The 27,420-nt window shown below is 39.5% G+C and overlaps 2 protein-coding genes across 3 annotated transcripts in view; one reads left to right on the top strand and one right to left on the bottom strand.

The window, feature by feature from the left end:
* Positions 1–66: 66 nt before the first annotated feature.
* UBE2B (ubiquitin conjugating enzyme E2 B) lies at positions 67–21,377 on the bottom strand. Of its 2 annotated transcripts, none has more exons than XM_054568460.1 (6): positions 21,216–21,377; positions 19,059–19,139; positions 17,727–17,752; positions 13,684–13,773; positions 9,465–9,526; positions 67–8,483 (listed from the first exon to the last, which is right to left on the bottom strand). In XM_054568460.1, exons 1-6 carry the CDS (start codon positions 21,257–21,259, stop codon positions 8,355–8,357), a joined length of 432 nt encoding a protein of 143 aa, XP_054424435.1. In that variant the 5' UTR covers positions 21,260–21,377; the 3' UTR covers positions 67–8,354. The 2 variants fall into 2 exon arrangements, with proteins under 2 accessions (XP_054424435.1, XP_054424434.1); XM_054568459.1 differs by having other exon boundaries at positions 9,465–9,553.
* Positions 21,378–26,064: 4,687 nt separating this feature from the next.
* The window catches only part of CDKL3 (cyclin dependent kinase like 3), a 36,726-nt gene continuing 35,370 nt past the window's right edge, over positions 26,065–27,420 (top strand). The window contains exon 1 of the mRNA XM_054567983.1: positions 26,065–26,229. Coding sequence (XP_054423958.1) covers positions 26,065–26,229 — 165 coding nt within the window. The remainder of the gene's footprint in view (positions 26,230–27,420) is intronic.

Consider the following 27,420-nt stretch of genomic DNA (forward strand, 5'->3'; position numbering starts at 1 on the left):
AGTTTGCGCCATCCATATACTCCAGTGCCCCACATATACCCATCTTTTTAAAAGATTTTTATTTATTTTTAGAGAAGGGGGAGAGAGAGAGAAAAGAGAGGCAGAGAAACATCCATGTGAGAGAGAAACATTGATTGGTAGCCTCTATGCCCCTAACCAGGGACCTGGTCCACAACCCAGGCAAATTCCCTGACTGGGAACCAAACTGTCAGCCTTTAGGGTCTCAGGGCCGGCATTCAGTCCACTGAGCCACACCAGCAAGGGCAAACCTTTTTTAAAGGAAGGAGTGAGAAACCACAGGCCTAAGGTACCCATCAGCTCATGGGAGGAGGCAGCCTACCAAAATGTATCTGACCTCATTTTAAAACTGAAAAGATTCCAGTTTGGTCCGGGCAGCCAGTTGATCTCCCAACTGCTGAGTAAAGCCCACATTTTCTTTTTCTGGAGGGAGCCTCAGGCTCTTACCTTCTATTAGGCTCGGGGAATTGTCAAGCACAAGAAATTCTGTGTTGCAGTGCCGCTCTGCTCTGCAACGCTGGCAGCAATTTCCCCCCTATAGTTAATGTATCTGTTCTCTACCCCCTCCCTGTTCCTCTTTCTTATTTACTATCCACCATTAAGTACTTATCTCCAGGTATAAATACTGAGAGAGGGACTTCATTTAGGGGGCAGCAATGTAATAATCACAGCAGGTTTCAGTCATCATGGTGTGTGGTCCTGGGGATAGTAGTAAGACAGTGGATCCTGCTTTAGCTTAACCTACAGGTAAACCCAGTGCTAAAGAGGAAAGCTGGCAGCGGGAGCATGGTGTCTGGGGCAGAGAAGTGGGATGCCTTGCCCATGGCTCAAGGCTAAGGCCAGGCTGCACACCTCAGACCGGCCTCATCTCTGGGCAGCTTTTAGCTCTAATCTGTAGTGGCCACTGGGGTGGACCAAGGGAAGAATCAGGATCTCTAATCTATGACCTTGGACAAGCCACTTCTCTCCCCATCTCACCTGAAAATAGGTGGTTATGAAAGCATCTACCCCCAAGAGCTACGGCGAGGGTTAAGATGTTACTGGGCCAAGCACATGCTTTAAGAGCCTTAGCCTCTTCTTTTCCTCCAGTGTAACCTAGCCTCTTTCCATTCTGATTATCTGTACAGATCTGTGAGGCTTAAAAAAAACTAATGATAAAGTGGAAAAATCAGTGTGGTTATTCACTTTTAAAAATGCATTTTCCTTAAGTTTCTCATGATTGATTCTATTTTCTCTGTAGATATAATGTCCCAATAAATTAATAATATCCTGTCAGGAATGTATCCTCACATACAGCAAGCTTAAACTGTGAACTGACTAATTACCCCCACCATCTCCTTCAGTTTATTTTTGAAGACTCCTCTAATTAACCAAAATCAGATTTTCTGATACCATTTTCTAATGGGTTTCCTTTCATTATTTCCTCAGTTTAAGCAGATTCTTTTTTCCCCTCATCTTATCTTTACAATCTCTATGGCTATCTTACCCATAAAAGCAACTAGTATAATTTCATCCTGTTTTTCTGGAATAGAAATCTCATTTTTTGCATTGCAGCACTCCTGGTGGTGCAGGTAAAATGGCCCCCACTCTTAGCTTTCCAACAGGAGCTCACACCAGATACAAGCTACAAGATACTGGCCACTTCATTTACACAGTCCCGCCCAGGACGAGTGGGAGTCAAGTGACATCTCAGGAGGGAACATGGTCAAGTATGACTAGAAATGGGTTTTTCTATTAAAGACGTTAAGTCTTAATACCTTGCTTGAGAAGCAAGAATCAATACTAACAGTACAGTTTACGGTGCTTAGTTAACAGTGATGTCCTTTCATGTTAGTCAAAAATTTGTCTTTTCAATCATTCCTTAGACTCTGTGGCCCACCTGATCAATCCTCTCCCTTGCAAGGGAAAGGATGCCCTCTGAATTTTTCTGGGATCCACTTGGATCTGTGGTTCCCCATTCCACCAGCCCTGGGAGGGATGGCACTGCCACTGCCTGATACTTTGCTCTGTAGTAAACGGCCACGCAAATACAGGGTTCTCTCTGAAATGAGACTTCTATTACCCCGTATGTCAGGTAAGTTAGTGTTTCCCTGCTGCCCAGCTCTAGTCTCTGCTGGAGACCCTATGTCTGGATGGAGTGTGTCAACTTCTGGGTCTGAGGTTTGTCACCTAGTCACAGGACCAGTGTAGGGACACCTTTTGGTTCTGTAGAATAAGAGTAAACACAAATCTTGAGAGACAAGAGTTTTTGAACTTAAACACACAAATACACAAAATCTTTGGGGGAGAAACAGTATCACATGGCTTGCTTTTCATTAAAACCAACAGTAGCAGGCAACAATGCTTATTTATTTACTTGAAAAGCAAACAAAGGTTACTCTGTCCCTTCCAAGTTATGACTCCAGGGCTAGAGGTGGCAGTGCTGGCTGCCCTTTTTGGTTTGGGTTTTCTTATGCTAGCAGTAAGGGCAGAGTCCTTTGCATGTGTTCCTGCCACTCATGGAGGTGGGCTTGAAGCCCTGTCTCTGGACAAGAGGACCAGCTGATGAGGTGGAGTAACATCATCCAAACAGATGCCCCTGGGAATCAGAGAGTAAAAAACTGGGACTGTTAAGCTCCCATTAGATGGAGCTCATTCTTACCTGTTCTCGACCATATGAACCAGAGCTTTTTTTCTAACAGTGTTGTCAAAAAAGGGTGCCCCTCTAAAATATAACCCTGATAGTTGCAGTCCAAGTCCCAGCTCTCCCTGCCTAGGAAAAGTAGGTTAATGAACCAAATATATCTTGACTATGGCCCTCCAACGTATTTGTTTGAGAGGAACAAAAATGCTGTTACAGACCTGAGGCAAGTCTTTATACCCGCCTGGTTTAGTGGAGTAAGGTCAACCTTGAACTGTATAGGCCTAACACCCGTGCTTTGACATGAAGCGAGCACCAAAATCTCATCCTCTTAGGGCAGTTATTTTCCTTTTCCTTTGACATTTTCTTCTATAAGGAATGTTTGACTTAACCTAGTAAATGTGAACTGGTAGCCATTTCTTCCTGAGTTACTTCACCTCAGGGTAGGGATCTGCAAAGTGAGGATGATGTTATTTTCATCTTTGCTGGAGGATTTAATAGAAAAACTGTCTGTGGAAGTACCTGGTACTTAGTGAACTATCAGAGCTTCATTTCTAACCTACTTTCCCTTTGAGGCCAAGCTGAGAAGGTATGAAATGTTTCAACCAACTTAAATTTACATGAAAGAAAAATGAGCACCTACAATCACCCCACCAGACCAGGCTCCATTCCCAGGGCTGTCAAAGTGTGTGCCTTTTCCATTCAAGTTGTGGAGCAGGGCCTCACATGTGACTTGCCGTCACCCATTAGGAACTACTGCTGTGTTAACAGTGAAGAGCGGCAGGCACTGAACAATGCAGCACCAATCAAATGTCAAACTGTTCTGGAGATGGGGGCAGAAGCCAAACCTCCGGAGAGGAGGAGGCAGCCTTGCCCAGAGCTCCGTGTGCCCACTGCAGTCCTTCCTCCACTAGGTGCCTTGGTACCCCTGCACCACTTGGCTGGGGCTTGCACACCGTAGGTGTTCCTTTCCGTGAACATGGTCTTCGCCGTACACGCCAGCTTACTGGCAGAAGGCTTGCCCTGGAGTCTAACCCTGTAAACTGACTAGATTCTTTACCACTCTGGGTGTGAACTGTAGGCCTCACCCACAGGCCTGTTACCCAGACTGGTTAACAGTCTAGTTCAGAGTATCTGAAATCTGCAGTCCCCCTTAGCCTTAAACTAGTTTTGTTTTAATCATCACCTAAGGATATGTCCATTGATTTTAGAGAAAGGGAGAGAGAAGCATTGATTGGCTGCCTTGCATGTGCACCCTGACTGGGGATTGAACCTACAACCTAAGCACGTGTCCTGAGCAGGAACAGAACCTGCAACCTTTTTTTTGGTGCTCAGGGCACCGTTCCAATGAACCCAGCCACCTGGGCAGAGCTAAACCAGCTGTTTTCAACTTTTCAGGTGGCGAGACTATGACTCATACTTCCTTCTACCTGTTTACGAAATTATTTATGACTATGTGTTACTTGTATTAAAAAACTCCAAAACTGATTAAGAACTGTCCCCAGAGAATTTGGACCTTAGACCCTGGAGATCCGTTGGCCTACTGGCCTCTTGCCCAGGTCTGTCCATATACTGCCACAGGCTGTCAGGAAAGCAGTTCCGTTTTTGGCTTTAAGTTCCAACCTTTGGTACTTATGTTGCTCTTATAGCCGGCTCTCTCAGACTTGGCATTCAGAAGTTGCCATGGTGACTGTGGTCTCAAGCGTCTCTGTAAAAGAACACCTAATCCCTGTCAAAGAACCGACATGTTAGGGACTAAAAAAGCCAGGGAGAACTTTCCTGAACAGATGGATTCATCAACCTCACCAACACCAGGTCCCAGTACAGTCTACACTGATCCCTCTGGCTTGTAACAGACCCCTGTACCCCACCACCCTTGGGATCCACACTGTCTTTCCCAGCTGATGATGTTCCAGGGAGTCACTACCTGAAACCACAACCATAAGGGCACGTAAGTGCCCATGCCTATAACTAGGAGCCCACGACAGCATAGCAAAGTTACTAAATTAGCTTTTCTAGCCTTTAGCTAAAGCCAATGACATGGGCTTCGATTCTTCCCTATTCTCTGCCCAGGATGGTTATCAGGCCAAGAGGGTTCCTATTTCTTGTTATCTTTGTACCAGCACCAACACAGAAACACTGAATCTCCCAAATCACTCTAAAAAGATGTTACACAGAGGCCAGCCAAAGAGGAACAAGCCACTCTGCAGGTGACACTGTCTTGCTCAGGAATGCCACCAGTCCAAATAAGCTGATGGGCAAAAGGCCTTGTTGGAAAGGGGGAAGGGAACAGGGCAAGTGTATCCTTTGGGCTTCAGAGGTCTGTCTTAAGTGGTCTTTGCTGCATTTTGGCAGCTTTCAAGACACCACAGAACCCCTCCTGCATTCCAGGACGAAGGACAACTAAATGGTTCAGATTGATGGAGCCTGAGAAGTTCCTTTCAGATACACTCTGGTCCCCTCTACAACCCAGTGCCACTTTGAGGATCCTAGTCTTCCAGGTAAGACCTGATACCAGCTCACCTCCTCCAGACTACAGAAACATCATTCTTGTAACCAAATCAATCATCATACCATGGAAAAGGTTATTTGCTTTGCTCAGGAGAATATACTCTATATTCTGTTCTAGAGTCTTCCCAAACATATCATTCCAGAAGTCAATGATAAACAGGAGCATTACGTGGCCAAGCTTTAGGGCTCAATGATAAGAGCTGAAAGACCATGCAGGATTCTCACCCAAGTCTGAATCTTCCATATGCCAGAGGAAGCTTGGAGCCCCCTTCCTTCCAGGGTTCTTGATTCAACCAGCAAGGAGCTAAAGTTACTGACAGTCACATACCAAACCAGGTTTGTAAAGGGCTCATTCATCCTTTTGGCATAACTAAAAAAAAGCCCTACTCTATGCTATGAATAGGAAAATGTAAAAACAAGACATTACTAACAAAATTGTTTGAAAAAGCTGTAGTGATGGTGGGGAGGAATTACTGAAAGAATAGCACGTAATGCTGTATTCTTTTTGAAAGAACAGAGGAAAAAGGTCAATTCAAGATTTTGTTTCTGGTATCTTTGCTTTCTCATATACTAGAATAACTGAAGATAACAACTCTTTCCCCTTATCTGACAGCAGCTCAGGTGTTTCCTAACTAAATGGGAACTGAAGAGGGCACATCTTGGCAGAAAGCCCATCCTATGCACAATTTTACTGACCTTTAATAGCTTTCCAACCATTGATTTTTCTATTAACATACATAATCCTCACACAACATATTCCTTTGGGACTTTGCATTGCTGAATGTAACAAAAAGGAACTGTAATAAGCACTACCAGGAACTAAAAATTTGGTCTCTTAAAACTTGGGAGAATTGAGATCAAAATACCTTAAATGTAGCTCTAAATTGTGCTTTGAGCCCCAGGGTTCTCTCTTATAAGAGTACTACTAAGTGAGTAAACTAAGTAGACAGGTACCTTATTTACTAAGCGCAAGACTATTAACTTAAGTAGCCACCCACTGCTCCCACCTATATGAGTAAAAATGTTTAGATCAGCTCTCCAAATTGTGTTCACAGAACTTATTTTTTGTGGGGTGCGGGTATACAGACTCAAGGATATTTCTAAGGGGAAAAATTTTGGTCTAGTGATAAGTCAGAGACCTTCATAGTAGAGACCTGAAAGTGTTCCCATATATGTACATCCAGACTTTATACTAGGAAAAAGGTAAATCTCTTTGTACCTAGTTTGCTCATCTGTAATAACCTACCTATGGGATTACTGTGAGTTTGAAATGCTGTAAGTACTTAGAATAAGTGCCTTTCGCAGAGCGCTATGTTAGAAGTACTGTTACACAACAGGACTTCTGTTACAAATGCATTTAAACTGAATCTACCTTCATACCTAAGTAAATAACTTAGTTCTAGCTTCTTGCCATATGATTTATAAAATTTGTGTAGAGTTTAAAAGTAAGTATTTTTCATGACATAACCTTGTAAATTGAAGCTTTACATCTGGTACTCAACCAAAGAAACTGGAATCTCTTCCAAAGCTGAAGGAAAAAAACTGAGGAGTAATTCAGAGAATGTTCCAAAGATTTTTCTCCAAAGGCAATGTGACTAGGTCTGAGTATTGAACTTAGGAGATACAGTTGACTCCTCGCAAAATAAGATGTATTTCCCCTATAATTGTCTATCAATACTTGAAATGTTTCAGTTTTAAATACAGAAAGGAAAATGGATTAAGGATAAAAACAAACTTTGAAGCAATATCCAAATAAACCATACATCTACTCCCCAAATTGCCAACTAGTAACTTTTAAAGGGAACCATCAGCACTTATCCTTCCAGTGTTAAACTTTGGTTAACAGAAGCTGTAGATATTGCCATATTGGAGTTGTCTTTCAATAAAGAAGCAGCTCTTAGCTTAACTAAGCTAGTATGAACATGACAAGAAACTCTTGGGATTACTGAAATAGCTATTTTAACTACTAGAAAGACTACACAGGTGATTCAACAGAATTTACTTGTATTATTTTCCATTTTCTATACTACTTGAAGGCATAGGATAGCTTTGTATTAGCTTTCTACAATACTGTGTTTTAAATTTATCCAGTAAACTAAGATGCAAGTACAACTTTTATACAACTTAGGAGATTAAAAAAAAAAAAATTCTCCACAAGAGAAAGCAACTCAGCAGGCCCTGGTATTAAAACATTTTTTTCCCCCAGAATAAACAGAGAAGCAATTGCGTTAAAAGGCAGTTTTCAAATATTTAAACTATACCAAGATTCCTTCCAAATATATGCCTTGCTCGCCCAATGCAACTAATTCTTATTCATTGCTAATAGTGGGGCATGGATTTTTGGTAAATGTTTATGGTTTTACTTTCTTCGTTATCAAAAAATCTTTTAAAGTGTTATTCAAGCAGCAAAATAAGTTGCATCAGGTCTCTCCTCAAAGTAAAGGTGCTAATTCCTCATCATAGAGGTGAAAATCGTGAAATCACACAAGGTACAGTTTAACACGAAGTAGAGCATGAAGAAACAGTAACAAGTGGCTTAAGTACAGAGCTGGACAGAATCAAACCACTTATGTCTATAAAATTGCTCAACTGAAACTAATATAGGTGTGTTCAAAATAAAGTTTGATATTACCATTGATGTTCAGAATCAAATTTGAAGAATTTCTTGGTAAAATATAAATCTGTTCTTTTGAAACTGGAAATGAAACTATCAATTGATGGAGAGCTAGAGACTTATTAACCCCTCCTACAAAGATAAGGAAATAAGTGACAAAGTCTCTTGCACTGAAGTTATGTATTTTAACAGCTTTACATGTAATATTCATATATAAAAAACTGTAAGTGCTTTTCTCCAATTTAAAAATCTAAAGAATTCAAAAATAAGGCATTCAATATTTGAAAAAAGTACAGATTTACAAAATGTGTATATTCTGTCATGAAAACTCCACACCAACATTATACACTTGGAAAAAAATACAAACAGGATATATTACAAATTTATGTAAGCAATAACTTAGTTCACACCATGCAATAAAAAGTACATTAATCAAGATACACAAGCTTTTGTAGGTTCTAAACTGAAGGACTTTTTTTTTTCTTTCTGCAGAATCCGTAAAACCTGTGGCACTTAAAATTTGTTAGCCTTTCTACTGAGAGGTAAATTATACACGACAATGATGAAAAAGATTAACAGACCAGTTGTCTATTATGAATCATTCCAGCTTTGTTCAACAATGGCTGAAACTCTTTTCTCATACTCTCGTTTGTTTTCCTGATAAAGTTGTGCTGCCTGGCTATTGGCTGGACTGTTTGGATTGGGTTCATCCAGCAGAGACTAGAAGGAAAGAGAAAGACAGATTTGCAGTTATTCTTTGTATTAACGTAGGTCAGATAAAAATGGCAGAAATTATGTCTTAAGTATTTGTGGGTCTAAATACTTTTCAGAAATGGCTTAATAACTACAGTAAGAAGATTTCTGCTGTTAGAGAACCTAAGCTTCTAAAATAAATCACTCTCAATTGCTTTACGACCTCTAATTTCAAATAGAGTGGAAAAGAACAATCTTCAGCATATTAACATATTAAATTAGGAAATAAGCAGTTTGATTTGGTTACTATACAACACCTATAAATAGCTTAGCAAGTAACATTTTCCAAAGTTAAGTGCTATTACTGTGGCTACCTGGCAAGTGTCTGACAGTAAGTTGGAAAGTTAATCTTGTTTCCTTTAAACAATAAAATATATACATCTAGCAGTACAGCAATGCAACAGGAAGATTATAAGCAATATTTATAATATGACCTAATTAAAGCAAGTGAGATAGAAAAGCTTTAAAAAGGTCACAAACCAAAATGTTACTTCTGTTCCCCTCAAATCCACATACCTAAAACACAACTGTGAAATATTCTACCAGAGTGACACAGAATTTCTTGGAGGCAGCATATTCAATGCTTCTCTGCACTTGACAGTTTCTTGAAGTCCCTATGGTTTTCTAAGCAATCATCTTTATCTTTCCCTAAGATTTTTCATTCTCCACAATCTCTGTCTATTCTTCATGGCATGGTAACACATAAGTTGTGATAACATCTTTACATATGAACAGGAAAATAATTGTGGGCTTGATAATAAGGTGGGTCACTAATGAATAAGCTGACCAGTCATCTGAGAATCATGGGTTTTTGTCTGAGCTTTTCCATTGGTTACCTGGATGCTGGGAAGGTTAGTTTGCTCACTTGGTTTTTAGATTATTCCTAAATAAGCTAACTGGATCCCAAAGGACCTTGAAAAATTATGATGCATCTTAATACACACTTACCTGAATTGACGTTAAAATAGAAGATACATCATATGTTGGACTCCATCGATTCTGAAGGATATCTAAACATATGCTACCATCAGCATACACTGCAAAGACAACACTAAAACTGATTACATATTAACTTTGTCAGATCTAAAAGGTAAGAGAATCTTCACTATGAAAAGAATGCTGGGCCCAGATAGAAGTTGTGAACATTAGGCAACAGCTAAATCCCATTCTGTCTCACAGGAAAACTGGTCTTAAACACTAAGGTCTCTTATTTTGTACCTTTTCATCAGGAGTAAACTTTCCCAACACGCCATATAGCAAATCTGTTTAAATTCTGTATTTCTATAACACTGTCAGCTGATTTCTCAAAAGAAACTTTGCAGGCTGGGAGGGATTGGTAAGAAATATTCAATGTCATGAAAAGCAAGGACCTACAGCCAAGATTGCTCTACCCAGCAAAGATATTTAGTATTTAAGGGCAGAGAAAGAGCTTCCCAGACAAGAAAAAACTAAAGGAGTTCATCACCAAACCATTATTATGTGAAATGTTAAAGGGACTTAAGACCAAAACTATGAGCAATACAATGGCAATAAATACGTATCTATCAACAACTGAATCTAAAAAACAAACTAAGCAAATAAGAACAGAGACAGAATCATGGAGAAAAAATGTGTTTCAATGGTTGCCAGTTGGCTGTGGGGGAATGGGTAAAGAGGTGAGGGGCGTAAGAAATACAAATAGGTGATTACAGGATAGCCATGGAATGTAAAGTACAGTATAGGAAATGGAGTAGCCAAAGACCTTGTATGCATGACCCATGGACACACACAGTAGTATGCGGATTGCCTGAGGGAGTGCGCGGTGCTGGGTGGAAGGGGGCAAAAGGAGAAAAACTGGGACAACTGTAATAGCATAATCAATAAAATATTTTTTTAAAGCAATCAGTGCATTAAAAAGTTCTGTATTTCTAAACATTCTTAAATAAAGTTCTTAAAAAAGAATTTCTTTTTATCACTCCCAGATACTATTCTAAAAGAAATAATAATGGACATGCAAAGTTTTATTTACAGATGTTCACTCTAATACTATTTATAAGAGTGAAAAATTGGAAATTACCTTGTGGTCCGTAAAGAGGGGACTGGTTAAATGCTACATTCATATAACCAATACCCTTAGGACCACCAGAAATGATATACATCTACCCTACATTAACTAATGTAGAAGGACATTCACAATATCTTACCTTAATTCTCCAATTATTTACATAGGATAATTCCATTTTGTAAAGAATTACATATAAATATTTTCATTTGAGGCCTGGCCAGGTAGCTCAGTTGGCTGGAGCATCATCCCCATACACTAGGGTTGTGGGGTCGATCCCTGGTCAGGCCACATAGAGTCTGTGAACCAATGAATGCATGAAATAAGAAAACTATGGTTCTCCTCCTCGTTCTCTCTCCCTGCCTCTCGCTCTCTCAAATCAATAAACTTAAAAAAAAAAAAAAAAAAGATTTTAAATATTTTCATTTGAGGTATATGCAGTTACACAAACACTTATAAGACTAAATGCCAAAATATAAGTAGTAGATAACAGGATTATGAAGGACTTTTATTTTTCCTTGTATTTTATGATTTGTTTTTGCACTGAGTATGCACTCCTTTTAGAATTAAAAAATTAAAATCAAATAATTAACATGTTTTAGGAGGCAGATTACTCTACATAAAAACAGCAACGCAGCCCTGGCTCGTATGGCTCAGTGGACTGAGCGCCAGATTATGAAACAATGGGTCCCTGGTTCAACTCCCAGTCAGGGCACATGCCTGGGTTCTGGGCCAGGCTCCCAGGAGGGAGCACATAAAAGACAACCACACATTGATGTTTCTCTCCCTCTCTTTCTCCCTCCCTTCCCCTCTCTCTAAAATAAATAAGAGTCCTAATAATAAATAAATAAATAAACCCACCAGCAATGCAGTTTGGGGGGGCAAGAGGAGGAAAATTATACTTAAATACTGTCATTCCACAGGACTCTATGCTCAGTCCTATTCCTTCTTACCCTTTACATACCCTCTGGGCAATGCTATTCACTCCCATGGCCTCAATCAGCATCCATGTGCTAGGCACTTCCACTTGTTAGCTTTAGACCAGATTCTTACTCTTAGTTTAAAAGCATCATAGTAAACTACTTATTATAATGCACAGAAATTTCAAATTTCGGAGGCCCAAAGCAAAAACCATCCTACTTCTCTGTAAAGTCCCATAAAAGTATAAAATGGTTTTAACGTTTTGAACTAAGTAACTATTTTTAAGTAATCAAAAAGTAAACAAGGAACCAAACATCTATGGAATAATGAAACAAAACACACTATATCTATAATTCAGGAATAAAAAAAATTAAGTACAGATGTGTTACAATGTAGATGAACCCTGAAAACTGCTTGCTAGCTGAAGTTAGTCACAAAGAACCACATATATTACATGATTTCACTTATATGAAATCTCCAAAATAAGCAAATCTATTTTTTTTAAAGATTTTATTTATTTTTAGAGAGGGGAAAGGAGGGATAAAGAGAAAAGAGAAACATCAATGTGTGGTTGCCTCTTATGTGTCCCCCAAGTGGGGACCTGGCCTGCAACCCAGGCATGTGCCCTGACTGGGAATTGAACTGGCAACCCTTTGATTCTCATGCCAGTGCTCAATCCACTGAGCCACACTAGCCAGAGCCAGAATAGGCAAATCTATAGAAACAAAAATAAATCCGTGACTGTTTAGGGCTAGAGGGGTTGGAAGAAATGGGGAGTGACTGCTAACAGACATGGACTTTTTTGGGAGGATAACAAAAAAAATGTTCTAAAATTAATTATGGTCATGGTTGCACAAGTCAGTGAATATACTAAAGACCACTCAATTGTATATTTTAAATGAGTGAATAGCATGGTAATTATATTGCAATAAAGATATTTTTTAAAAAAGTAAACCAGAAAGTGACCTAATAAAGTATTATTGACAGCAGAAACAAGGGAAACCATATTATTAAAATGAAAGGATGACAAATAACCTAATACATTGTTTTTCTATAAATTTGTTAATCCTACACCTATACGCACATACCCCCTGCATATTCTACAATCTATCCCACCTTGATTTAAAGAGCCAGGAATTTCCCCAAAACAGAAACAAAAAATAAAATTAAACCTGTCTTGGCTTTAAAAAAAAAAAAAAAAAAGGTAGCTGGAGAGAAAAAGCAAAAGCATTTAAATCTATTATTGGGAAGCCACATCAGTTCCAGACACAAAAACATACCTCTCCTCTGAGTAGGGAGCTCTACCTGCCTTATAGCCCACTCACGCAGTTTGTAGTACTAGACTAGATGCACAGTCAGAAGGACTTCTGAAAATGTTCCTTCTTAAAATAAGTTAACTAATAGGAAAGACCACATTTAAATGAGCAAAAGGTTACAAAACAGAAAGAGCTTAAATAGTTTGGAAAATAAGTCAGACAGTAATTTATAATCCAGGAATATACATACGGTAGAAGTAAATGGCAGAAAGGGAAGAACAAATTTTACGAAAGGGTCACTAACAATCATTTATAAAAAATAGTAATAAAATAAACTTCTACAAGTGAAAATAGAAACGAGAAAAATATGTAAAACTGTATTTAAAAAAGCCTTAAAAACACACAAACCTTTGACCCAGTAATCTCACTTCTAAAAACTCATTCTAAAGAAATAGTCATAGGTATTTGAGAAGATTTATTTTCATCAGAAGTGCTGAAAAATCATCACTTAGACACTGATTAAACTAATTATGATAAACTCAGAACAATTTGTTACCACTAAGAATGATGTAAGAGTATTTAATAAGGAAAAATGTTCATAGTATATAAAAAATTACTTAACATAAAACATACCAATTTTGTACAAGCATTTATTTGTATTTTTTTAAAAGCTAAATTTTCAGTGACAAATTCTGTTCAGCATCTTTCACATTTCTACAAATAGATATTACTTTAAAATCAGAAGTTATTAAAACAAAACAACTTAATCTCAAATTTGGAACCTTGATAAGATTCCGGACTACAAAAATGTGGCTAATACTGACATGGAAGCAACACCCAGAAGTCGGCCCTGAGAGTGAGAAGTATGGGGCGAGATTTAAAAGGAAGTAAACAACTCTTTCCCCTCCTCCCCTCTATCATTTGCAAAGTCTAATAAATTGCTACTTACCATTTGGATGAAACATTTTGGATAAAAACCTAACAGTTGGCGGTTTATTTGGGTATTCTTCAGAAAATTCTATTACTAGTTTAAAAGTACCTAGATAGAAAACAAACCAAAATAATTATAGTAAAGACAAGCATAACTTTTAAATATCTTCATCAATGAATTCTCAACCCATATTGGTTTCTGCACCACATAAAAATTAACGTGAATTTTGGGTCAGTACATAAAACATACCAATAAACTTCTGTTTATGTCAGACTGATAACACAGCATTGGTAAGCACTCGGGGAACTAATATTTTCACATGCTATTTGTGGGAATGATAACTGTCATAATTTTAAAAGGCAGTTTGGTCCTAGCAACTAAAACTTAAAATGCACATTTGGAGAAATATAGTTTATCTTAGCCTAGAAGGGGAGAGCCCAAAGGATTTTGAGAGGGGGTGACTATCACATAACAGAGCTTAGATGGAAGGCATAGGCACTAATGTGAAAGGTCTGTTCTGTCTCATAACAATCCCTTCACTTCGGTATGTCAGGAATCACTAAGTGTTTATGGTAACTGCCTACTCATTGTTGGTCAGAGACCAACAGAGTTCATTTTGGTCAGTCTACATCAGTATTTTCTGGTCAAAAGAAACAGGCATTTTTCAAAAATCATGCATTTGTAGCAAAGTAAATCGGTTCCTAGTGAACAAATAACTCTCAACTCCAAATCCACTTCACAGAAGTAACACTATGAGTGGTTTCGGATTTGTCTTTCTAGACTTCTTTTGTGATTCACTATCTAGAGTCCTTTATTTTGAGGAAACTAACCTCAAACGTGCGTTGGTTGGAGAGGTCTTCCCTCTAACTCCATCCCCTTGGATGTACTTACTCTTAATGAAGTCGATAAAATTAAGAACAATCTAAAAACAAATAAAATCCCCCAAACAACAAAAACTCTGAATTAACCTAAACTCTAAGCTCCTGGCAGAAACTCTACCTCTTTACATTTTTTGTTGTTTGGAAATTTGGGATTAGGGAAGCCAAAGATATAAGCAAAATCAAAGGCAAAATATCTCTTCATATTTAAATATATTAATAGAGATATGATGAAATATATAGAGAAGACAGCCTTATACCTAATTATGTATTTTTAAAGCTTACATTTTATTTTTAATTACAAAAATGTACCATGTAAAAATTTCAAGCAAATACAAATATAAAATAACTATTTTTAAACTTTTTTTTTCATATTATGGGGGTCTCAGGTCCCCTTATATACTCTTACTCCCAACCACCACCAAACTTCCCATGTGAAATCACTGAATGTGAACCTGGAAAGAGATGCATGTAATTGCATACTATTTCATGGTATCTCCATTAAAAATAATTTCATTTTTAAATATTGGCTCTCTAATAACCAGCTTGCAACAAATCCCTAGAAGCTGCCTCTAGCATACCACTGGCTATAACTACTGATATGCACTGTGTTAGAAATTACAACCAGAAAATCTTAAAATATGTATCATTAATAACTAAACCCATTACACATTTACTCAAGTAACATTTAATGAAAAAACAACGATCTTCCCCCAAAGTTAGTGACAAGCGAAGCATTGTTTTACATTTTTGTAAATGTAAATCTAATGATTATCTCAACAGAAGACAGCTGGATTGTCTTAGCTGCTTCTGCATTCAATCTGTTGCAAAACGCTGTTTTGGTTGAGGAACATGAAAATCAGGCATCAAACAATTATATAAGTGACAAGTACTGTATTTTGCAGTGTATAATGCACACATTTTTGCTCAGATTTTTGAGGGAAAAATAAGGATGCGCATTATACGTGGGCAGTACCTGAAATACTTGTACCTATTCTTGTGTTTTGTAATTACTTGTACCGTATGTTCAAAAATAAATGCTAAAATTCCTTTATAATACAAAAAACAAGTATCTAAATGTAAATAAATAAAAATTTGAATAAAAAAATTAAAACAAAAGATTTTTTTCCTGAAAGTTCGGGCCAAAACTGTGGGAGCGCACTATAAGATGTGGGAGTGCATTATACACGGCAAAATACCGTATCTTCATCGCCTTTTCAGATAATTGCAGATGTATTTTGATATTACACCAAAGAAATAGTAGGTTTTTTAAAGGTTAGTTGTAATGTAAAATCTGAAACCAAATAAACAAACCTTTGCATCACTTATCTTTGGAAAATACTGGTTCACTGTTATATAACTTTTCTAAATGTCACCATAGTTCATTATATACCCCCCCAAATTAACAAGGGGTAATACTACCTACTGATCTCATCAGAGAAATCTTAAAAATATTGGGAAGCTGCCACTTTATTAGCAGCAACAAATATTTTCAGCTGCTTTCCTTGACCTAATAGTTCTCTTACATCACTTTTGCAACCCAAACAACTGCAGAGTGCTTTTCCCTCAAGACAATCATCAAACTTTGATATACAAGAGAAGAGCTGTGTGCATACTTCCCACTTCACCACACAAAGTATTATTAAAAAGATGTGTACTCAAGGGTAAGAACTGAATAGTACCAACTTCCACTTTTTCATCAAGACATTTTTAAGTGAAAACTGGCATCTTTTAAAATGCAAAAAGTACAAAGACTATTGTTAGTACAGTTTGGTGCTATTACCTTGATTTGTGCCAAGATGTTAAACTGCTTAGGTCCAGTTTTAGTCACTAATACTTTTGTTCCATCAGTGCAAATCTCAACACAGTGAAAAGGGCAAATAGCATCTTTGTATCGTGACAAAACTGTATGAAGATCATTTTGATCCTGTGGAACCCCTGAAAGGATCTCAGGGGCCTTAAGGAGTTTATGGACCACCCTTGAGAATACCCAGATGTAGAGTAAAAAGCTTAAGTCCTTAGGCACCTCTCTTTAATTCCTAACCTCAACCTAGAGGTAACCACTGATAATAGTGTGGTACATACCCATTTAATATACACATACACTTGCATATATGTACTTACTAAACTGTGATACAACATATATTATTCTGTAAGGTTGTCTTTTTGTCCAGTCTACCTTATTCCTTAAGAAGTATGTGATACTGCCCTGACTGGCGCGGCTCAGTTAGTTGCGTGTCATCCCCCAACATGAAAGGTCGCCAATTTGATTCCCAGTCACAGCACACGCCTGGGGTGCAGATTTGTTTCCCAGATGGGGGTTGTACAACAGTGTTTCTCCCTCTCTAAAAATAAATAAATGAAATCCTAAAAAAATGTTAAAGGGGGGGCATTGGAAACTATGCCTTTTTAAACAAAAAGTATGTAATATTACAGAGTCTAGCTATATCATAATTTTCTGTTTCCTCTATTGGGCATTCAGGTTATCTCCTTAAAAAATGGTGCTGCAATCAATCACTGTACAAATATCCTTGCTGCGTTAATGCTGAAGCCATTCTGATAATTAAAACAAACCTTTAAAAGAATTTTTTTAAAAATGAGGCTATAATTAGGGAAAATCTAAGTACCTGGTTTAAATCATTTTTGAGAAACTTCTTTAATATATTTGAGCTAGTTTTCCATTTCCTTGGCGCTTGGTGAAAATACTGAATTTAAGATGCAAAATGTTATGCAGGATGCTATTTACAGGTGTTGAATGCCAGCTGTATGTGGATCTACTGACAGCTATGAATATTTAAAAACAGTTTCAGCTCCACAACCCTATCAATATAGATAACAAAGTTAAAAAAAAAAGGGGGGGGGGCATGACGACCCTCCTGGTGTTTACCTCCGAAACATGTTAGCATGCTACAAGGCCACTGAAATTTAAACTATTCTCAACATAGACTCTACCAGATAGGTTTCCAGTTTTATAGCCAAACAGCAAAGTAACAGAGTAGCTGGCAACCAACAGTGGTCAAGCTGATGGAAGAAAGTCCTGTAAACTAAAATTCTCAGTAGCAGTACTTAGTTTTAATTTGACCTATTAACAGAAAATAATTTTAGGTAGATACATTGGTGTCACAATTTCCTACTCTAAAAAAAGCCTCTTCTACTAAAGAAAACATAAGGAGAATGACTTACCATCTTCAAAGGGTGTCCCCTCTGGTCTGAAAACAAGAAGATTTCTGATTAAAAAAGGTTTTTATTCATCATTCTGCTTTTTCCTGATTTTCAAGAGTGGAAAGGATAAACTCAAACAGAAAGAGGGGCTCATTCTGATGATTTGTGGAGTTTTTAAGATATTAGTTTTATATCATCTTAGCCCTAGATTTTCAAAGATGTAGACATAAAAAGTAACTTTTATTTTCTAAATTTTCCTTTTACAAAAGAAGTCATCATTTTAGCACAGAAAGAATTCAGCTCGTAAATATCAACCAGTCATTTTGTAAAAGGTCCTGTCTTATATCAGTAAAATGGAAATCAGTATCATTTACTTTAAGATAAATACACCAAAACAGCATTCTGCTTTTCAACAGAACAATTTCTTGTTCAAACTGGACAGACATAACTTAAGTCATCAAGTAAGCCAGTTTCTTTTGCTCAAATCTTTTCCTTGCCTCCATACCCCACTTTCATTTTTCCTAAGCAGCAGCATGAAGCTTAATTATTACTTGCAAGGCATATTCAGGATCTCAAAGCACATTAGCCTGAATTTAATATAATCACTTTAGAATAGGAACTATACTCATTTTTCCACTAGTTTTTAAGGTAGACTCTTATAACTAATTCAGAGGCAAACTGGAATTGTTCATGATAGAATTCCCTTTCCAAGTTCTAGTGCAACTCTAGTTTAATGGCAGTGAAAGAGAAAAGATCTAGTCTGAGAAAACCAAAGACAAAAGAAATTTTAAATTAGAAAGCATACATACTATATACAATATGTAAAATGTAAGACTGCTTTTCAAAGACTTCATTCAGCTACAGACATATCTTTTGATTGAGCTTCGCAGATAACCTTTTTAAATAAATTGAATATAAGGCCCTCCATCAGCCAAAGAAAAAGATTTGCATTACTGTGGTGGTCTGGAACCAAACCTGCTGTGTCTCTGAGGTATGCGTGTATTTCACACTGGGTTGTGAAACAATTTTCCTTTAAATTCTTGCCACAGTGTAAGTTCTTGATATTTTTGGTTCCTAGCCTTTCTACAGTTCCAATAGAATGCAAGCATAAACACTTGCTTGGTACATACTGTACAAAATTAAAACCCAAAGTCATTATAAAAATCGTACATTCTAACACTAAAACGCAAATAAATTTTGTTTAACTGCTAAAAATGTTATGGGAATAAATTTTTCTTCAAATTTATCTTGCGGTTTTTGTAAGGTCTTCATTCCACCTCAGCCTCTTTTCCTAGCTGCACAGTTTTCTTAAAGAATCACCACACCTATTAGTTATTTTATTTTTAAACTCACCCAAATATAACTGCATTCCACTGCATGATGTTGTTTTCAGATGGTGCGCCACTGACACCCACAGGTGGGTCCTCTTGCAATCTAAAAATCCGTCGTAATAATTTTAAAATTTGGACATTTGAGCCGCTAAAAAGGCCAGACAGAACACCTACAGACTCTACTATCTGCTTTGAGACACAAACTAAATTTATTTCCTTGTTCTTGTGCTCAGCTGGAAAAAACCATCTAACACCCACAAAATCTACCAGGTATAAGACCTATGAGATACCTCTCCAAATATCAAGGTGAAGGTATCTTTCAAGAACTGTATACAGGCTGCCCTCAACCAAAAATAAATACCTCAAGTGCTTACAGAACCATCAATTTTGCTATTGTAATGCAAAGACGGTGAGCTATTTGTGCAACATGGCCACCAAACCTCCCCCCCCCCCAAAAAAAACCAAACAAAAACTCAGTGTAACCACTATTAATATTCAATTTGAAGAGGAACTAGTTTTAGGCACAAAAGTTACTTTATCCCATTTGCTTCAATTAGCAATGGCTTTAAAGTAATCAAAGATTCAGTTAGGGTTTCCGTCAGTTCTTATTTTAAAGGCTCTGCACTGACACTAAACCTACCTCTCAGGTCTGGAGACTCAATACAGAGCTTCCTCCCAACACACTTGTCATAGTCAAATTCCTGTAACCTGAGACCCTTGGAAAACTACCACAGGTACCACGTATCAAATTCGGGATAAAGCAGAGAGAAAAATGTTCTCTCTCTCTCTCTCTCTCTCTCACACACACACACACACACACACACACACACACACACGCAGAGAATGGCAGTTAAGAACTGGTAGTTTTATTATTGGAATTTCATACATCCGATTTTTCAGCTACTCTGAAATCTACCGATTTCAAGCTTTATGACTTTTACACAAAATAGGGCATCTCCTTTTAAAGACTCAGCAAAAAGTAAACGCTACATTTTATCTCTCCACATATACTTGTGCCGTGATTGTCATGTGGTATGATACTTTGAAATTAATCCACCTAAAAATGGTTCTTTTTAGTCAACCTCAAGGGTAAGCGGCCCTGAACAAAAGCCTTGGAGGAATTATGCTGCCTGACGCCCACCAAGAGTCAGTTTAAAAGAAGTTACGAATATATGAAATGATAAATTGGCCAAAGCCCCAAACAATGGCTTCCGAACGCCTCGCCTACGGCCTTATAACGGCGAGGTTGACAGGGGCTTCCTGGGAGGCTAAGTTTTTACACTAGATATTTTGTCTCAACCAGGGCGGGTCTCCTCAGGAAAACCCTGAAAACATGTGCAGAGGACCACAATGCTAAGTTTTGTTACTTTTCCCCCGCGCCTCCCCGTAAAAGGTAAACAACTGAAAAAGTCACTTCCTCCTCACCAGCCCCAACACCTCCTCACAAAATCCCGTTTTACGAAAGGAGGCTCAGGGAGTATCAGATTAGCGCCGGGCTCGGGGAAGGCATTTTTCCAGGCTCGGGAAGCTATCGATAGGGCTCTCTCCACCAGGCCACGGAGCGACTCCAGCAGGCGCTGGCAGCCGGCGGCGCCAGCTCGCGTCCCCGTCTCTAAGCCAGCTCTCAAGGTCCTTCCGGCGGGCGGGGGAGAGTCGGGTTTCCGAGGATGGGTTAACCACCTCCCGGCCTCGCGCGGCAGACCCCACCCTCGCCGCGGCGGGGGCGGGGGGGCCGCGTTCGACCCAACGCTGCCCCTCCGCGGAGAGCGCAGGGCCACCGAACAAAGCTGACTGGTGCAGCAGGCGAGGAGAAGGCTTCTGCAAGGGCTCGCTTTGGAGGTTTAGGGAGGGGGTGCCGCAGGGTGAGGGGCAGGGGTTGGGGGGGGGGCAAGGTCAGCCCCTCAGGCAGCTGGCCCAAGCGGGCAGCGGGGAATCCTTGGGAGTCCATAGCCATCTTTTCACTTTTGGGGTGGACAGATATCGCAATTTCTTACGTCAGAGGAGTGAGTGAGCAAGCAAGTATGAGGGAGTGCGAACGGGCGTTAGAGCTGGCCTTTCGTCGCTCCCCCAGGGCCCACCACCAGCCCTGGGGATCGCGAGAGGGTGTCCCGGATCCCCACCCTGTAGGCCCGTAGCTTTGAGGAGCAACTGTCACCCAGGCGGAGGTGAAGGGCCTTACCGCTTGAAATCCCGCATAAGCCTCCTCCGGGCGGGGGTCGACATGCTCCACAGCTGCCCCGCGATCCGTCTGAAAGAAAAGAGTCCCGCGCAGCCCCCCCACCCCCCGGCGCAGCGGCCGAATCACTGCGGGTCACCGCCACAGAGGCTGCACAAACAACCCTGCAATGACGTCTCCCTCCGCCGCCTCCAGATCCCTCCGCCCTCCGCCTGTACCACCTAATGGGGGGGTAGAAATATGGAAAGGAACGGGTGAGAGTTCCTGGGGGAGCCTTTCAGCAAGGCCCTATCTATTTTCCCTTCCTCAAGTAATTGAAAAATTCGTATTTTCTGTGCTCAGACTAATATTGTGGATTAAGACATTGAAAGCGAAACATCAGCCTGTCTCTTCCCCTTTCACTAACTTAGGTCCGACCGAGTGGGGAAGGAGGGACGCAAGCGGGGCCAGAGATTTCAGGGAAAGGAGGTGGGATGACGTAAGACCACGTGATCGCTAGCGGCTTTGTCAACAATCCACCCTTGAGGGGGAGGTGGCGAAGTATCTAGAACCACGTGCCTCTATGACGCAATTAGAACTGGTCGGGTGAGAGCGTCCCCTGGATCTGAGTCCCAACCAGGTAGATGAAGCAGGTAGTTAAATTGACTGGACTGATGACGGACAAACACCCTTATTAGTATTAAAACATTTGGTGCCATGAGCAGAGAGAGCAGTAGAAGCAGAAGAGGCCTTGGAAAGCAGAGCTTGTTTTTGCTTAAGTCTTTAAAAGAGCTGAAAATAATTTGGATTTGAACCCCCCCCCCGCCCGGGTGGTTGAAGGGCTTATGAAATCTGGTACACAAGGAAGAAAGAGTGATGGGACCTGTCTTTTTTCTAGTGAGTGAGGTATTTACTGCTGAGGCCTATACAAAGTAAAATCCCCTGATGCTTCGTTAGAGGGATCAAATAGCCTGCGTGTGCATTGTAGTAGGGTTCCCAGGGTTGGAAATTCCAGGCAAATATCAAAGAATGGTGTAGATTGTCCAAGGTTTGTTCACACTCCCCAGGAATTACAAATTTTGTTTTTCCCAGTGGGTCTGCTCCCATTTGAGGATTTGTGTCAGAATCCAAGGATTCGCCTACCATGTGGAACTATTGTCTTTGTCAGGAAATGTGAGCATAAGATCTCCAAAGAGCAGCATTTTGATGGGGGGATTGGGTGTCAAAGAAACCTAAAAATAAGATTGAGACGTGGAGGACATCATAAAGACATGGGTGGGATGTCTAGCCTGGATGACTTATTTCAGGTGGTCTACAACAGCAAGTTAGGTGCAAATGCACCAGAAATGCTACCCCACCCCCCCCCACCCCACTAGTGGTGGAGAGGTAGATGAGAGGTATTGACCCTTGTAGAGAACTCTGAACAATTTCATATCTATTAGGGTAATTCTTCAGCTCAAAGCAGAATGGGAGGATAGAATGAAGACCTTAGCATTGCCCCAAACCGCCATGGTTAAAAGGAACCAGAGAGGGTTAACTTTCGCCACTTCTGGCATCTTCTGTGGATGAAAAAGGAGCCACATACTAAACCTGATAAGCGGGGGAGGACTGTATGGTGGGCCTTACAATTTCAGAGACCTAATGTAGCCACATAGGAGAGTCTGAAACTAAAACTTCCTAACTAAAAGTTACTCATGGAAAGTACTCATGTCCTCCCTAAGCTTGACTATTTTCTTTTTGTATCTATGTTAACATTTGGAATGTCAGAGTAAATCTCCTTCTCTCCAGATCCCTGGGGCACAGTCTCCCCCAGAACAGGAGACCACCGAATCCCTCATTGTTTTCTTGTTCCTTGCATGCCATCTGTACTGTAAATGTTAACTCTCCTATACCCACCAATGTAAAAGAAGTATTTCAATCTCCCTTTTACTTTTTATCCAATCTGAGATGTTTCTCTGCTTTGCCTTCTCCTGCCTCCCTAATCAACAGTGAATTTCATGTAACCTCCTTACATCTTCTCCTTTGTTTATATAAAATAAGAGATAAAGCTCTGTTTTCCCAGAGCATTTTTCTAATTGAAAAATTAGAAATTTGCTAATTTTTCAATTAGAAAAATTGAAAATTTTTTCGTTGAGAATTTGCTTCCTGGCAATAGTCATCACTTAGGCTCAAATAAACTCATAAAAATTCTGTACAGGTTTGGATGTTTCTTACATCAGCGCTCCCTTTATTCAAACCCAGAATTCTATCTCTTGCTTTTGGTAACTGCCTTTGTGATCAAGTTAGCCAGGCCTAACTCGATAGGCCCTTCTGTTCATTCACAAACGTGATTCTCTAAATCTTAAGCTGAATATTCTTATTTTTACTCTTTTGCCTTCCTGCCATAGCGATCCTATCTTCCCAATAGCTAAGGATGAAGACACACTGGTATAGTTGCATACAGTAAAATGCTAAAGAGAAACTTTAAAAAATCCATTATGTCATTTATCTAGCAATTTATAATTGTTTTGGAAACCCAGTTGATGATTTTCTAACATGAAATAATAAGACTTTTGACGAAATCAGTGAAGGTGTTTCATTAAAGCCTTAGAGCAGCAGTGTATAAGCAAAAATCATTGGCTGTTGTGGGTACCAGGCCTGCCAAACCTATTTGTAGTGTTAAAAAAACAAAATTCAATAGAGTAAATTTGAAGATCTGAATGTGAAGATCTTCATTAAGCCATTCATGAATTGGGCAGCATCCCATTTGACAACTAGAAAGGTGCTCTTAAGTTTTACAAAATTAAAGGTTTTATAGGAAGAAGGGGAGACAAGGGAGCTATTAACAAAAGAACAGAAAGGATTATTTTTGGGCTGGGACAACTTTCTTGGAGAGGAAAGAAAAGGGGTTTTTTTTCATGCAGATTAGAGGGGTGGAGAGGATCCAAGTGATAGATTACTTCCTTGGTGTTGACCATGAAATTCCAGACAACCAGTCTGGAATTTTCTGGTATAGGTTGTTTTGGGGAGAGATTGAAAAAGCAGTTAGATGTGGTATTAAGTCTAGGTGTGGTATCAAGGGCTTTTAGCACAAGTGATGCCATTTTGAGCCTGTAATTTTATACTGTAGTGATTCTGTAGCTCTAGATTGTGGGCTCACTGAGGGCAGGGACTCTGATTCATGCTTTGCCCCTTGCAAATATTTAGCCCACAACAAATATTTAATAGACTTTAACAGCACAGAAACTGTTGGGAAGCTTTTAAAATACCAATTCCTTTACCTTATCATTTAAGTTAGGATCTCTGGGAGTGGGGTCTTTTAAAAAGCTCATAAAATGTAATTTTAACGTGCATGGTACAGTGAGACCAACTGGACTAGAACTTATTGGATATTAATGATGTTTTCTCATTGAGAAGTGAGTTGGCCTTTTTAACATTTAACACTTTTTACAGAAAAAATAAATTAAAGCCCTAAAAAAGAGGACACTCCCTGGGCACTTGCTCCAGTGATATCCTTGTAATTCATTGGAAGGTGGAACGGCAGCAGAATCTGAAGTCTAGTTCTTAAACAATTAGATAACAGCTTTTCTTCTTCTTTTTTTTTCCCCTGTGCCTTTACATGTCAATTTAGGTATGCGATAGAACTCATTGAATTATGTCCTTTCCCAAAGACGGGGTTTTATTAGAGTTTTAACACATAGCAAGGAGGTTTTTAAAAAAGGATTACTATGATCGTGAAAAAAATTAAAAGCATATTGCAGGTGTTCAAGAAAGGTTCTTGATTAAAGAAGCATCTTCTCCCCAGTTTAAGGATGAAATGTGGACTGTTGAGCTCAAACTCAGGCCTATGGAATATCAATGTAACTAGGTGACTTAGAAAACTACGATTACGCCAAGCTGGCTTGGAAGTCTTTTACAAAAAGTCTCCATTACGTTCTTAATGACACCAGCCATCCTTTTAGGACCCAGCACAAGCGGCAAGTGTTCTCTAGGGACAAATGCAAGACGCGTTGGACAAACTTGCGCCCCTGCTCCCCCTCCCTAGAGTATTTGCAGTCGTTAACACTGCAGTCAAGATGCTGACCCTCCCCCACCCACGCTCTAAATTAGCTTTGGGCGTAGAACCCAATCTGAGCGTTTTACAACCACAGTTCTCCACCCAGCAACACCAAGCGAACTTCCCTTAACGCACAAGAACTCGCCTTCGCTTCTCATTTTTCCTTCCGGGTCAGGAAGGCCGGGCCTCTGTTCCGGTCTTGCGCACTAGGCCGCAAGCGCGAGGCCGGCGGCACCGTTGCCATGGTAGCGGGTGGCCCCGAGGTAGTGGGGCCAGCCGCCTAAGTAGTGCTGGGACTGCGCGGGTCCGAACCCTCGGGAGAACAGAATGGGGTGAAGCGGTGACGGCTGCCCAGACAAGGTCGTCTGCCAGCGAGGCTTGCGGCACTGGTCTGGGACCATAAGACATCTTGTTTAACGAGCGGGCGATACAGAGGTTTTCTTGGGTCCTGGGGACTGACCTGTGGGCGACTGCAGTATTGCGGGAACGTCATGTTTGACAGAGGCGTGACAGGAAGTGCGAGGACTACCCCCCTGTCCCCATGACGGATGTTGACTGGTAGTAAAGGAATCTTAAAACTTAGTGTTGATGGTAGTAATCAAGACGAGGCTCCCGAAATTCTGGTGAGGGCCGGAGACCCACAGGGACACCTTATTGCCGGTTGGCAGTTTCCAAAGACAAGTGGTGTCTGTGGAAACGAGTCCTATTTTTCTATGCTTCTGTATTTTAAAGTATGGGTTTATTGTGGAAATGCATTATCCAGCTTGAATAAATAAAATACAAATGTTTAACATTTCCTTTCTTTATTTCTATGAAGAAGAAGCCGGGCTTAAAAGAATGGAGATGTATGAAAGCCTTGGAAAAGTGGGAGAGGGAAGTTATGGAACAGTCATGAAGTGTAAACATAAGGATACCGGGCAGATAGTGGCCATTAAGATATTTTATGAGAAACCAGAAAAATCTGTCAACAAAATTGCAATGAGAGAAATAAAGTTTCTAAAGGTTTGCTTCTTTTGCCTAAGTTGCCCTTTGTACGTCAAAAGAGAAATAATTATGGGAAAAAAATTATATAAGGAATATTTCAGTTACCGCATGTATTAGAAATACAAGTGTGATACTCTACCTAATTGCCTACATTTTGTCATTTTATAGTGATAAAAAGATATATGCGCTTATGTAACAAAAGGTATGCCAAATATTGTGAAATAATTATTCAGAAGTATCCACGTGTAATGCTTAATTAAAAAAAAAAAAGTCTGCTTTATGCAAGGCTTTGTGCCAGATTCTGAGATTAAAATGAGGTAAAAGACAGTAATTGCTCTTAGGACTTTTATTATTTAATCAGAAACACAGTAGGGCATATAAAACAATACTGAATAAAAAGTGGTTCATAATAAATTCCAAGCGATTAAGACAAAGTTGTATTGGGTAGGGAAGGTTTCTTGGAAGAATTGGGACATGAGTTTGGTTTTAAATAATGTGTAGAATTTACATAAGAGGGAGAAACTGTTGTATTTCAGGTTAATGGAACAGCATAAGCTCAGAAAGGCTATAGCAGGACAAAGGACAAAGAGCAGAGACGTGCCTGTAATATTTCCTGTACCAAAATAGAAAGAGGTGGGATTAGAAAAGTAAATTGGAGGTAGGTTTTAAAATCTTGTCTTTTGAGCTAAAGAATTAAAATCTGAATTTCTAAGAGGACAAAGTTTTTAATTCAGAGTAAAGAAGTTCTATAAATGTAAATCTGGCACTATTTTTTAGAACAGATTGCAGAATTTAGAGAGTAAAAATAGGGAGGCCTGTTATATGAGTTTAATTCAGGGATACTGGTAAGTGTTGTGAGGGCCTTAGCTAGAATGCAGCAATTTGAAAGGGAAGTAAAAGGCAATATCCTGCAAAAGAAGACACAAAAGAGTGTAGAAGGAGGTAGAACAGAGGGAGTCAAGGGTATCTTTGAGATTCGGTGAGCGTTGTCATTGATGGAAATTTGAAAGACCCCAAAGAGACATAGTTTGGGAATTAGTTCAGTTTTAGAAATGCTGAATTTGAGGTGACAGGAGTATATTTAAGTAGAGATGACCAGGGGGCTCTTAGAGGTGGGGAATAACACCAGGAGAGATCAGGGCAGAAGGTAAGATTTTGTGTGGGTATGACAGGTCAACCCAAGGGAAAGAACTCAGGAGTGTGAAGAAA

This window comes from Pteronotus mesoamericanus, unplaced genomic scaffold (genome assembly GCF_021234165.1).
Source record: "Pteronotus mesoamericanus isolate MK-2021 breed Mesoamerican mustached bat unplaced genomic scaffold, CSHL_Meso_final contig_2, whole genome shotgun sequence".
Taxonomy (NCBI): domain Eukaryota; kingdom Metazoa; phylum Chordata; class Mammalia; order Chiroptera; family Mormoopidae; genus Pteronotus; species Pteronotus mesoamericanus.